This window comes from Ovis canadensis, chromosome 1 (assembly GCF_042477335.2).
Source record: "Ovis canadensis isolate MfBH-ARS-UI-01 breed Bighorn chromosome 1, ARS-UI_OviCan_v2, whole genome shotgun sequence".
Lineage (NCBI taxonomy): Eukaryota > Metazoa > Chordata > Mammalia > Artiodactyla > Bovidae > Ovis > Ovis canadensis.
The window spans coordinates 77,748,165-77,761,096 of NC_091245.1; the positions used below are offsets into that span (position 1 = coordinate 77,748,165).

The 12,932-nt window shown below is 37.9% G+C and overlaps 1 protein-coding gene across 1 annotated transcript in view; it reads left to right on the forward strand.

Annotated features, from left to right (window-relative positions):
• Nucleotides 1-12,932, forward strand: part of PALMD (palmdelphin) — a 59,198-nt gene that overhangs the window by 24,871 nt on the left and 21,395 nt on the right. Inside the window, exons 2-3 of the mRNA XM_069598505.1 lie at nucleotides 1,039-1,119; nucleotides 6,715-6,839. Coding sequence (XP_069454606.1) covers nucleotides 1,039-1,119; nucleotides 6,715-6,839 — 206 coding nt within the window. The remainder of the gene's footprint in view (nucleotides 1-1,038; nucleotides 1,120-6,714; nucleotides 6,840-12,932) is intronic.

Below are 12,932 nucleotides of genomic sequence, written 5' to 3' on the forward strand. Positions count from 1 at the left end.
CAGATAGAGAGATAAAAATATGATATTGCTTGTATGCGGAGTCTAAAATAAGCCTACAGATGAACTTATCTACAAAACACAAATAGAGGTACGGATGTAGAAAATAATCTTATGGTTACCAGGTATAAGGAAGTAGGGACAAACTCTCCTTTGGGATTGGGATTGACACATACACACAACTATATATAAAACAGAACTAATAAGGGATCTACTGTGTAGCACAAGAAACTCTGTTGAATACTCTGTAATGATCTACATAGGAAAAGAATCTAAAAAACAAAAGAGTGGGCATATACATATCCATATATAACAGATTCACTTTGCTGTACACATGAAACTAATACAACACTGTACATCAATTATACCCAATAAAAATTAAAAATGATAAACTAATAAATAAAATAAATAATAAATAAACTAATAATAAAATAATAAAAAGATACTATATCTCTCCATGAATTTTTTTGACCTCTGCCAGAAGTCCTCCTAGTGTTAACATGCATTATCTGATCTTTTCTTCTCTCTCTTCCCATAGCAACGTTTACAGGAGGAAACCGTCACATTTTCTAGCTCCCTAGTGTTCTAATGCTCTGTAGGCTATCCTGTTTTCACACATAAGCAGCTCTTTTACCCAGCAGCTTCTTCAGTCTTGTGCCAAGAACACTCTCTCTCCTCACAATATTTCCTCATGCTTATTTCAAAACTCCCACCTTAAAATTCACAGTTTCCATTGCATCATTCAGTAGCTCAATCTTGCTAGACTCAATGGGGAAGATAGAAAAGATGAAGGGGGAAGGAAAGTCATTAAAATATTTTTAAATTCTCTTTGAAAAAGCTCTTTATATCATTTTCCATCAGTAAGATGCTTTGCATATCCCACTTCACTTTCTTTTGCTTTGAAATAAGGGTTTCCAAAGCAACTTCATACCAATGCCAAGAGCATACCACTGGCCAGCCATTCAATAATGACAACATCCCCAGGAAACATACTTAAGCAAATTTTAAAAACTGATCATGATGGAATATTTTTTATTTCAGGATAAAAGAAAAATACAGGAAGAAATCTCACAGAAGCGTCTGAAAATAGAGGAAGAAAAATTAAAGCACCAGCATTTGAAGGTAACCCATGGCTTTAACTTCATTTCAGTGATTCTGATTCAAATATTCTAATTGCACTCAAATTTCAATAGTAAAGGTGCTTTAAGGAAGGAAAAAAATCCCAACAGACTTATGCTAACACCTTAAGAACCATAGGGGAAGAATAACAAGCTAGTATTATTTGCATAGGAGACTAACACCTTCTGGCAAACGTGGAAAATTGAAAATATGGCTTTATTACTTTTATCCTTTATTACTGCATTTCCTCATTTTCTTGGTAACCTGAAGAATTCAGTCTTAACACTTTGGCCCTAAGTACAGTCTTGCTTATTATCCATTGGGAGTGGATGCAGCTGGGAAGTTCCTTTTGAAATCAATGAAAGGCCAGCCTTTACCCAGGGGGTGTAAAACTGTCTGGCCTGCTCAAGGACATTCACATTTAAGAGTTCAGTGCAGAGGACTCAGTGTTGTCTGAATGTGGTTCAAGGTACTGTTTATTTTGTTTTGACTAAACATGAGATCATAACCAAAAATAAATCTCCATTTTTAAAATCAGACCTTACATCTTTCATGGGTGTGGTCATTTTGTAATAAAAGCACATTGAGTCTCAACATTTTATTATGTAGCTTAGTCACAGGATGCAACCCAATGACAAACAGGAGCTCCTTGTGAACAGGCCTAAGCAGGAAACTATGTATCTGGCAGGACTTCTATCAGTGGACATAAGTCCCTCAATGAAACAGTGCCACATATTCATGGGGTCTACAGTCTTTTGCTAAGCTTGTTGAATTCTGCTAAATCCATCTTTCTGATGGATCAAGTAATCACCTCTTGAGAGAAGAGATACAATTTAAGATTCCAGTTAGCTTCATTTCTCTGGATTCTGTTTGCTTCTTCACTCCTATACAAATTAACATTTCCAATGTTTGATGAATAATTTCAAAGTATAGTCAGCCTGCTATCCTTACAGTATGACACATTGAATTTACCTGAGTAGGAGATATAGTCAAGAAATTCAATGTGTACTCCCAGAAAAATCAATGAAATAACAGATTTTACCAAGTTATCTTGGTACAAGTCAAATGAAGTCGAAAATATATATACAACAATATTTGAAATAGGCAATTTCTAACTGCAAAATCTTTTTTCCTCTCTCTCTCTCTCTCTCTCTCTCTCTCTCTCTCTCTCTCTCTCAAACACACACACACACACATGTATTTTGTATCTTACAGTGAACTAATTACTGTTTCTGAGTAATTTCTATCCTTGCAGAATGGGTAGCCAAACATTAGAAGAGTTCACATTAGGAGAAAAGGTTAATATATCTCCTCTGTTCATTGTAGGAAGTAAACTTCACACAGGAAAATTCTAACACACTGAGAGGTCCATTTCTGAGCTGATGCTTCATTTCAATACTTAACCCTCCCCCCAAAAAAGTCTGAAAAGTAATCTATAATCTTCTCTATAGGTTTGCCTTCTGGAACCCAGGAGATCTCCTCTAATACAATTCAGTCATCAAAGCATGTGTTATGCTTTGGACTGCAGTACACAGCTGTGCAGATTGTATACTGCGTAAAGATACCCGAGAGACGGGGGTGCTGAAATCCTGCACAGTTCCTTGGAACTGTGCACCCTAGCATAGGGCTGCTCCTGTCTGGGCGAAGTTTCTTTCTCTCTGCACAAAACTGCAGTCCACCTTCCCAAGCCGTGCACTGACCTGGCCAGGGAGGAGTGGGGAGCTGTACCGTCTCCTAATTTCATGCCTTAGAGAACAGCAGTGGCCCTGAGAGTTTCAGCCCTTCTGCTTGCAACTTAGTGGGAAACTCAAGGTTAAATAAATAATTAGGACAAGTTAAATGATGGTTTTTTAAATTTAAACATAAGTATAAACAGCAATTTTTTAATCTGGGGTGGTCAAAAAAATGTTCTGTTAAAGGTATGGGATTTAACCTGAGTCTTAACAGATAAATAAAAAGTCTTTTGGTCAATAAGCATTTATTAAACAAGCACCTATTACATGCAAAGCACTAAGCTGAGAATTAAGAATATAAAATATGTTTGATCTCACCCTTAAAATGGTAACAGACACCTGAACTGATAATGACATTTATAATTTATACTGTGATGAACACTATATTTGAGGCATCAACTGCAAAGGGAACATAGAGAGAGTGGCTGTTCCAGTAATCATATTCTTCCAAGTTCTGCAGAAAATGGTTGGCTATTCCAAACAGCAACTAGGCATAATTCCACAACAGGATTCAAAAATGTGCAGAAGTATTTTAAAAATTGATTCTAAAATATGTTCACCAAGTCAAAAAAGCTCTGTTGGCTTCCGCAATTACCAGTCTTTCATTTTCTTCTTCATCTACTTGTCTCCATTCCAGTGACCATCCTCAGCACTTTCCTGGTTGCGAATTCTTTTATTAGACCTCAGCAACCCATTTTAAAAAAGACAGATGTTAATATTTTCAAAGTGCTCCTTCTGTATCAACAGCACACACACACTTCAAAAGAGTCGTGGGAATTCACTCTAATATCCTATAGGTCCGGAACTTGACATTCATACCAATGACTTTCTTGGAAAGGAGTTTCCAGGGCCATTATCAGCATTCTCACATTCAAACACTCCTGAGGCTTGTTCACTATGTATCATCTTGCTTAGTATCATGATCACAATCTCATGCCACCTAGAAACAGACTAACCTAAGCATACTCAACCTAGAAAACTTTTCTTATCTGGAAGTCTATTTAAATCATGGTATAAAAAACTAATTTATTCCTAAAGTCTCTGTAACTGCTGTGTAGAATATAGAAGTGCTGGGAAAAAATTGCCAAAAGATTTACTACACGCATGTCACTTATATTTTCATTTAGTTACTATAGATTTTGATCCTGAATGTCATTGCTGTGAAATAGATTTTATTCTATTCATCAGCCTCACAGACTGAAGTGTAAGTCTAAATTGTGACATAAAAGAAAAAAAACTGTTGTGATTACAATTTGTACCATATCATGTTGATTGCCCATCCAAATTACATATTTTATATTTAGATGCAAAAAATTCTCTGCCAGAGTTAAATAATTCCTGAATTATGAATGAAGTTTTTAAGGGTAAAATTAAAATTACTTTTAGTCCTAACCAGACTGAGAACCATGAATGAAGCCCAAGATAACCTAATTCTGTCACAGAAACCATTCACCACCCTCTGTAACTTGGCCTCATGAGACCATCCCATCTGAGTATTTCTTATAGTGATGTGGAGGTAATTGACTGAAACTATCCTTATAGGTGGTTTGTAGGAACTGTAATTTACTTTGATGATTGTCATCTATCTTCTTTACTGTGCATTAGCTATCATCATACTTCATCAAATAAAAATAAACTAAAATCAAGGTAAATTCTTAAGTGCTTATATACTCAGATTTTCTTGACATATTATCAGGAGATAAATCTTGACCTTTGTTAATAATACTTACTGTGTCTGTGGGAACATATTTTTATAAACAACTAAACAACTATAATTAAGGGAAAAGATAACATTGGGAGGAAGAATCTGGCTACAAATTGCAATAATACAAACTGCTCTTATAGGGTGTGCTGTCCACATGCAATTGCTTGAAACTTTGAAAAAGCCAACACAAATATGATGATCTGGGCTGAGGTAATTATTGATTTAATAATAGGCTCTATAGGCTATTAGAACCTCTATAGGCTTCCAGGCCCTCTCACTGTTTCAACTAGAACAGACCACATTTCATCTACTCTATAAATTGCAATTCCAAATAATCTGTATTTGCAATCAGTATAATTTTTTAATGTCCTTTGGTAACTATATAACCCAATCAACTTGTTTAACTTTCTTTTAAATTCAGAGATATTTGTAATCCAGTTGTATTAATTCTAGTATTAAAAAAAATTATTCTTACTTGCTTTCATTCTAATCATGGTGTTAGAGAAAGAAGTCTCAAAATAATAAGGAAAATTCTCATTTTTCTCTCCTCACCATTTTAGACACAGTACGTTCCCAGGGAACAATCATTGAACAAATAATTTTAAAGTGGATTAGATATATAGTGATAACACTTTTCTTCAGGGAGAAAAAGAGAAACTGAAACTCTTCGAAAATAATATTTAACAGTTTTTGCTTGAGACATGGACAAGAAGCTAGCTAAAGCTTCTCTGAAATGTATAGGTCTTCTTCATTTGCTTTGTCTTCTGAAGCTCAAGTCCAGGAATGTAATTCTTTCATGCAAATTCAAGGAGACTTTTTTCCATCTGATGAAACATAAATCTTTTTTGTTTTGTTCAAGTTGACAGGAGTTCAACTCGCCAATATTTAAACATATTGATGAATTTTGTCGATTATATTATTGGGACAAGTAGGGGGGCTGAACTGAAGGGATATCTAGAACCTAAAGAGGTTCTCAGAAAAAAAGAAAGGATGCTGGGTAGGTAAAACAATAAATGTCAACCACAGACACTATCACTGAACTAGTTTAAGATGCAATAAAGGAAAGGAAACTGAAATCACTCAGTCATGTCCAACTCTTTGCCACCCCATGGACTGTAGCCTACCAGGCTCCTCAATCCATGGAATTTTCCAGGCAAGAGTACTGGAGTGGGTTGCCATTTCCTTCTCCAGGGGATCTTCCCAACCCAGGGATTGAACCCAGGTCTCCTGCATTGCAGGCAGATACTTTACCATTTGAGCCACCAGGGAAGTCCTTTTAAGATACAAAGCCATCTCTTGTTTTGCCCACCAATTAAATTAATTCCACAAAAGTTTTTTTTGTTTGTTTGTTTTTGGTTTTTTTTGAGCAGTCACTGTGTGTTGTCACTGGGATACATAGCAAATGGCTTCAAGGAACTTGTTACTTTGACATCAGATATGCATCCATCAACCCAACAAATAATATTAAGGCACTACCATGATAAGTTTCCTATATAATGTTAAACACACAGTAAACACAGAGTAGATGTAAATACTGGAGAAGGCAATGGCACTCCACTCCAGTACTCTTGCCTGGAAAATCCTGTGGACGGAGGAGCCTGGCAGGCTGCAGTCAGTCCATGGAGTTGCTAAGAGCTGGACACGACTGAGCAACTTCACTTTCACTTTTCACTTTCCTGCATTGGAGAAGGAAATGGCAATCCACTCCAGTGTTCTTGCCTGGAGAATCCCAGGGACGGGGGAGCCTGGTGGGCTGCCGTCTATGGGGTCGCACAGAGTCAGACACGACTGAAGCGACTTAGCAGCAGCAGCAGCAGCATGTGATTCTGAAGAAAGAGTTCTCTGAGGGTGAAGTGGGTCTGTCAGAGACAGAGGGATGCAGGGGCAGGCAAGAGATCTCCATAAAGAAATAGGACCTGAGCTAGACCTTAGAATATGCATAGGACTTAGATACATAAACACTGGCTTTATAAGAGGATCAAGAAGGGTGCAAAGTAGGAAACTATCAGATTTATTCAGGCAAGGAAGTGAGAGAAAAAAATTCTCTTTAATATATCCACTATTAAAAATAATAAGTTTGAAAGCATTTGGAATTTGCTTTTGGAGATTTTGGAATGTTTGATTGATACGAGAACATTTCTTTATGTTTCCTGATATCAGAAAAAGGCTTTGAGGGAGAAATGGCTTCTAGATGGAATCAGCAGTGGAAAAGAGCAGGAAGAGATGAAGAAGCAAAATCAACAAGACCAGCACCAGATCCAGGTTCTAGAACAAAGTATCCTCAGGTATGGCCCTCTCTGAGATTCTCCACAACTACCTATAACTTGACTTTGTCCCAGATTGAATGTATAAAAGCCATTCTCTTTTGTAGGCACATAATCAGATCTTCCAATTGAAATTCTGATAAAGACTATGAAAACACACCACAAAGCAACAACATATATTTTGCTGTAAATGTCCCCAACACATAGCACCACGAAACTTATATTTTAAATACATATGGGTGACTTACTCATAGCTCTCAGCCCATTTTGTCATCTACAAAATGGTATTAATGACATCTATCTTTCAGAATTATTGAACAGATGAAAAATGCATGTGCTAAACTATTAGCAGCTACTTGAACTCAGCAAAAGATCAAAAAACAATTCTTCACAGCCTCAACCTTCTTTCTCTCTCACCTTAGGATAGGTGATGGTTATAAAGGTGTGTGCACACACACTCTGCCTTATCACCTCTTCCCAGGCCCTCCCCAGTCACAACCAAGCTACTTTGGAAGAGAAGAGACTACAAGACTACTTCACTACCGTTTTCTCTCTTCTACTTCCCTGGTTGGTCATGGGGCTTGACTTCACTTCTCAATGTCTTTCCCTGCCCATAATTTACAATTATCAATAGTAAAGTGTCTGCAACTTCCGATATAGCGAATAAAGTTTTTAATTGGCATGGTTTAAAATGAGGTATTGGACATGAAAAAAACTGGAGAGCTCAAATAAAAGATGGGATTATTAATATTATTACAAAATATAAATAAGATAAAGGAAAGAGATGTAAGAAATGTCAAAAATCATTTTTTAACCCACACATAGAAAAAAGATGGAATTTTTTTGGTGGTATAATAATGACAATAATTTAAAGCCTAGACATCTTTAAAACATAAGTAACTTTCAAAACTTTACTCACTACAAATTTGTTATCTTTAGTGAGGACCATAGGAAAGATCTAGAAAATAAAAATATCCAGTATTTGTGCTATAACCACTTTTTGTCCAAACGCACCACACTGTGCAATCAGATTGCATTCGGCCTAAAACTGACAACATGGAAAAGGACTTTCTTTTCTCAACTGATTTTTATTTTACTAGCTTAATTTCATACACTTGTGAGTTTAATAGCTAAAATCATTTACGGTTCATTCTTATTCAGATGTTTTTAAAATTAAAAATTCTTTTAAAGTTATATCTTGTCACTGAAATGTTTATATTTATAAACCTCTTAGCTGTTTGTTCAAATATACATCTGCTTCTGAATGGCAAATAGGATATACTTCAAAAAATAATTCAATAAATGAATTCTACAGTTTGGAAAACTTGATTATTCATAAAGCATCTCTTAGCAAAAGCTTCCTAACAAAGTCTGGTTTCGCTGATGATTGCTTTCCTCATTCCTCCATACATAATTCTTATCTCTGAAGGAATCCTGAATTTAATCCCCGTAAATCCTCATCCTGTACAGATACCTCCTAGCTTTCCCTCAGAGCCCCTTCTTTGAAGTCTTTCCACATACTGAACACCTCCAACTTTCTCTGCATCTGATGAAATTGAAGTGGCTACATATACTCAAACTCCATTAACAAGTTTGGCTGCTTTCTGAGTAATCCCAGAGAATTTACTAGGACTCTCCTGATTGCTTTCAGGCCTTGCCTGAATGCTCTGAGAAGCACATAAGCTTCTAGTAGTTTTGGTAGTGACTTGCCTAGCTACAGCTCCTATGTGACCAAATAAGGAAGGAAGGAAGTGGAGAGAAGGGAGAAGAGGGAGAAAGAAAGGAAAGAATAAGAAAAAGAAGGAAGAGGGAGAGAACTGAGAGGCATGAGAAGGAAAATGTATTTGCTGAATCATATTATGCACCAGGCCCTTTGCATATATCATCCCATTTAATTCTCATAACCCTGTAAGGCAGGTATTATAATCTTCACTTTTTAAAGAGAGACTAAAGAACTCACACTGTTAGGAAGTGGCAAAATAAGAAACCATCCAATGCTGCCTATAAGATAATGGCACACAGCAACCTCTGTGAACTGAAAAGGCGTGATCTTATTGGAAGTTTTTGAAGCATGTAATGTCCCTTGGTTCTCCTTTCTCTACAAAGCCTTTACAACACTCGGGACCTTCTTCTGCACCCAGTTAATGTTTTTGTTGAACTACCAATTAAATGTCTGTTTATTATCCAATTTCTGGCATCTCATTGAGGCTTTATTTTAGATCTTTAGAATGTCATTAACCCATCAGCGCTCCTCTATTGGAGAAGGCAATGGCAACCCACTCCAGTACTCTTGCCTGGAAAATTCCATGGACAGAGGAGCCTGGTGGACTGCAGTCCATGGGGTCGCTAAGAGTCAGACACGACTGAACGATTTCACTTTCACTTTCCACTTTCATGCATTGGAGAGGGAAATGGCAGCCCACTCCAGTGTTCTTGCCTGGAGAATCCCAGGGATGGGGCAGCCTGGTGGGCTGTCATCTATGGGGTCGCACAGAGTCAGACACGACTGAAGCGACATAGCAGTAGTAACAGCAGCAGCTCCTTTATTAACACCAAATGATTTTAATCCTCAAGTATAAATAATAATAGCAGTAATTGTTGGTTCTTAAATAGCCTTGTGTAATTTATAAAGCACTTGGACTTCCATTAAGTCATTTAATATCCACAGCAATCCTAGAATGAAAGCATCAACACCTCCATTTAATAGATTAGGAAATAGGCTCAGAGAGGATAAGGGACTTCTTTAAGATCACAGAGCCAGTAGAGGATAGATTTGGGTCTCAAAACAAGTCGGGTTCAATGTTCTCCAGCTATAAAATTAATAGGGAGCTGTAGGAATAAATGCTCGGAAAGCAGTAAAACACCTAACAGCAGACTGCATTGTTTAAGGAATAGGCTTAAAAAGATGCATTTGCAAAGATCTAGTAATGAATTTACATCGTTGTGACCCATAATGGCATGTCTATCTTATTTAAACTCTTCAGGGAACAGAACATTCTAAGGCAACATACAGAGACAAAAAATACCTATCTGTGCTTTGACAGTATTAAGCAGCCTCCGCCACTGCCCAGCATTATAGAAATCACGTTCCAAAGCAGCTTTACCTGGTAACTGAACAATTTCTTCACAGATATTTCCAAAGCTGCTAAATAATCAGGTGCATGTTTTAAAATTCATTCTTTTTCAGAAACAACCACCCACAGTACTTAAGGAGCTTTTATTACTGCTAAATACAGTACATTTTCCTATAAGCTCTGAATGGCAACCAACTGATGAGGCTGAACTAGGCAGAGCCGTCTTCTTTCCTTAAGCAGAGGAGGTATCTCCATCCCTGGATGTGATTTATCACTAACTTAGGTGCCTGCTTAAGAGTAACATTTGCCATCTGCCAGGTCTCTCAGCTACAGGATGAGATTTTAATAGGAACATCAAAATAGAAAATGTTGCTATTACCTCAGAGACTGTAGCAAAGCCAAACTACCCATGAAGTGTGCATTTGTTTTACGTCCATGGTTTTATGAGATCAGCTGAAAAAGCATGGTCTTTGACATTCAAATCCCTGTTCTGCCAACCATAGTTCACAAGCCTGGCCACGTTCTTTCATCCCTTCAGGCCTCAGTTTCCTTGTCTGTAATAGCAGACCATCATAAGCCACTTCACAGGGCCGGGGTGAATGAAGCAACTTCAAGAGTGCCTGATTCATGGTAGGCGTGCAAAAAACATTAGATACTGTTTCTCACTAGGAAAAAACATAATTTAAATAAGGACAGTGCCTGGAGCTTTGGAGATTTTCATCTTACGGCCAAGACATTTCTTTGCACTTTGCTGGTGGCTCAGTGCAATGCAGGAGATTTGGGTTCAATCCCTGGGTCAGGAAGATCCCCTGGAGAAGGAAATGGCAACCCACACCTTTCTTTATGCTAAGACAAAGAATCTTTTTTCTTTGAGTAGTCTAAGGTTATCCCCCAACTAGGATTCTTTCCATTTGGAAAATAATTAATTGGTTTTCTTTACGGTTTGAAGACTAAAATGTTAATATCAGATAATTTTTACAGAACATTTGTTGTAGACTAGGCACTGTACTATGCACTTCATTTATATTATTTCATGAATTCTCACAATCATCTTATGAGACAGATAACATTTAACAGGTGAGATTTATAGAGGTTAGCTTGCTCCATGTCATACAACTAAAAATTTAAGAGCCAGAATATAAAATCAAATTAACAGTCCTAATCATAAAAACAAACAGTGTTCAGGATCCACAGCAAAATTTTCCAAAAGTTAAATCCTGTAAAAGCTATTCTCTATAGTATTTTTGGTCTTCTCAGGTGATGCTAGCAGTAGTAAAGAGCCCGCCTGCCAATGCAGGAAACCTAATGAGGCATGGGTTCGATCCCTGGGTCAGGAAGATCCCCTGGAGAAGGGCACAGCAACCCACTCCAGTATAACTGCCTGGAGAATCCCATGGACAAGCAGGCTACAGTCCATAAGGTTGCAAAGAGTTGGACATGACTGAAGCAATTTAGCACGCATGCACAGAATTAATTTCCAATCCATGCTATGACTTCACTCGTATATGCATCATTTTATAGAGATTTATATGATTTTATCATATTAAAAACACTCATAGGTTCCCTGACTCACACATAACCTTTAAGTAAAGTATGTCTGCACATTTATCCTCTCGCTTTTCCTTTCAGAGAGAGGCAACATTTCAGAAACTAAGTGGGTTTCCATGGTTTTTGTTTCTGAGTCACACTTCAGCTCTGGAACAATATTCATGAGCACTCTGCCTGGTGCCCTGATTAATACCTCAGGAGGAAATGTTCCCAGGAGAAAAACTATATTGAACATCTTCTGAATCACTTTGTTCAAATTAGGGTTTCAATTTGCCTCCCCAATGAGCCCTTAGGGTGACCACTGAACCATTTACTTCCTGACTGTAGGCACAGGTGCAAGTCCAGCACTGACTTCTCAATCCAAACATCCATGTGCACAGATTGTTGGTGGCTTAGAAATCCTGTTCTGTCACTTCTGCTGCTTTCCTCCATAAAATACCTACAGCCAAAAGACACCACAAGCACCAAAAAGAGTCCACAGGAACTATGTCATTCACTTGCCAGGTTCTTCTTTGCTATCCGGCTACCCTGAGGTTCTCCAGGACTCCCTCTGCCAAACTGCCTTGCACCAAGCTCCCTACCAGACACTAGCTATTTTCTGAACTGTGTCCAAAGACTCCTGACTTCAACTGGAGCACACAGAGTGCCTGACAGAAATGTCATAAGCATAAAATGCAAAAGGTTAACTGTCAAGGAAAATGATACAAATACATTGCATTCCCTTTGAGAAAGATTATCTACTTGTGATTAAATGTTCCCGAGTAAGAATTTTGTTTTGATATTCCAAAGTACCCTTCTGACCGTCTGCCTTTCCTTAATGCACTTTCATTTGTCTCCAAATAGATAGAAACTGCCTTCCATGTATAGTACTGATAGGAAGGTGCATGTGAAGCAGTGGATTTCTATGGGATTGCATATCATGAGAAACCTGGAAAGCGGGCTGTTACAGTAGCTATAGGCATCCCACATGACTTCCACAAGAAGTCTTTTTTCCATAAGAAAAATTCTTCCACAAGTGGAGACAGAATAGTAGGAAATGCATTCTGCTCAACAGTATATAAAGCAATAATCTACTCAGTTAACTCAAAAGATGGCAGGTGAGATTCAGTTTCAAAAGGAACCCAAGCATTAATGCAGTAATATAAGTTAAATGGCTTTGTTGCTGGTTCAGTTCAGTTCAGTTCAGTCACTCTGTCATGTCCGACTTTTTGGGACCCCATGGACTGCAGCTCGCCAGGCCTCCTTGTCCATCACCAACTCCCAAAGTTTACTCAAACTCATGTCCATTGAGTCAGTGATGCCATCCAACCATCTCATCCTCTGCCGTCCCCTTCTCCTCCTGCCTTCAACCTTTCCCAGCATCAGGGTCTTTTCCAAAGAGTCAGTTCTTCACATCTGACTCAAAGTATTGGAGGGGCCAAAGTACTGGAGTTTCAGCTTCAGCATCAGTCCTTCCAATGAATATTCAGGACTGATTCCCTTTAGGATGGAC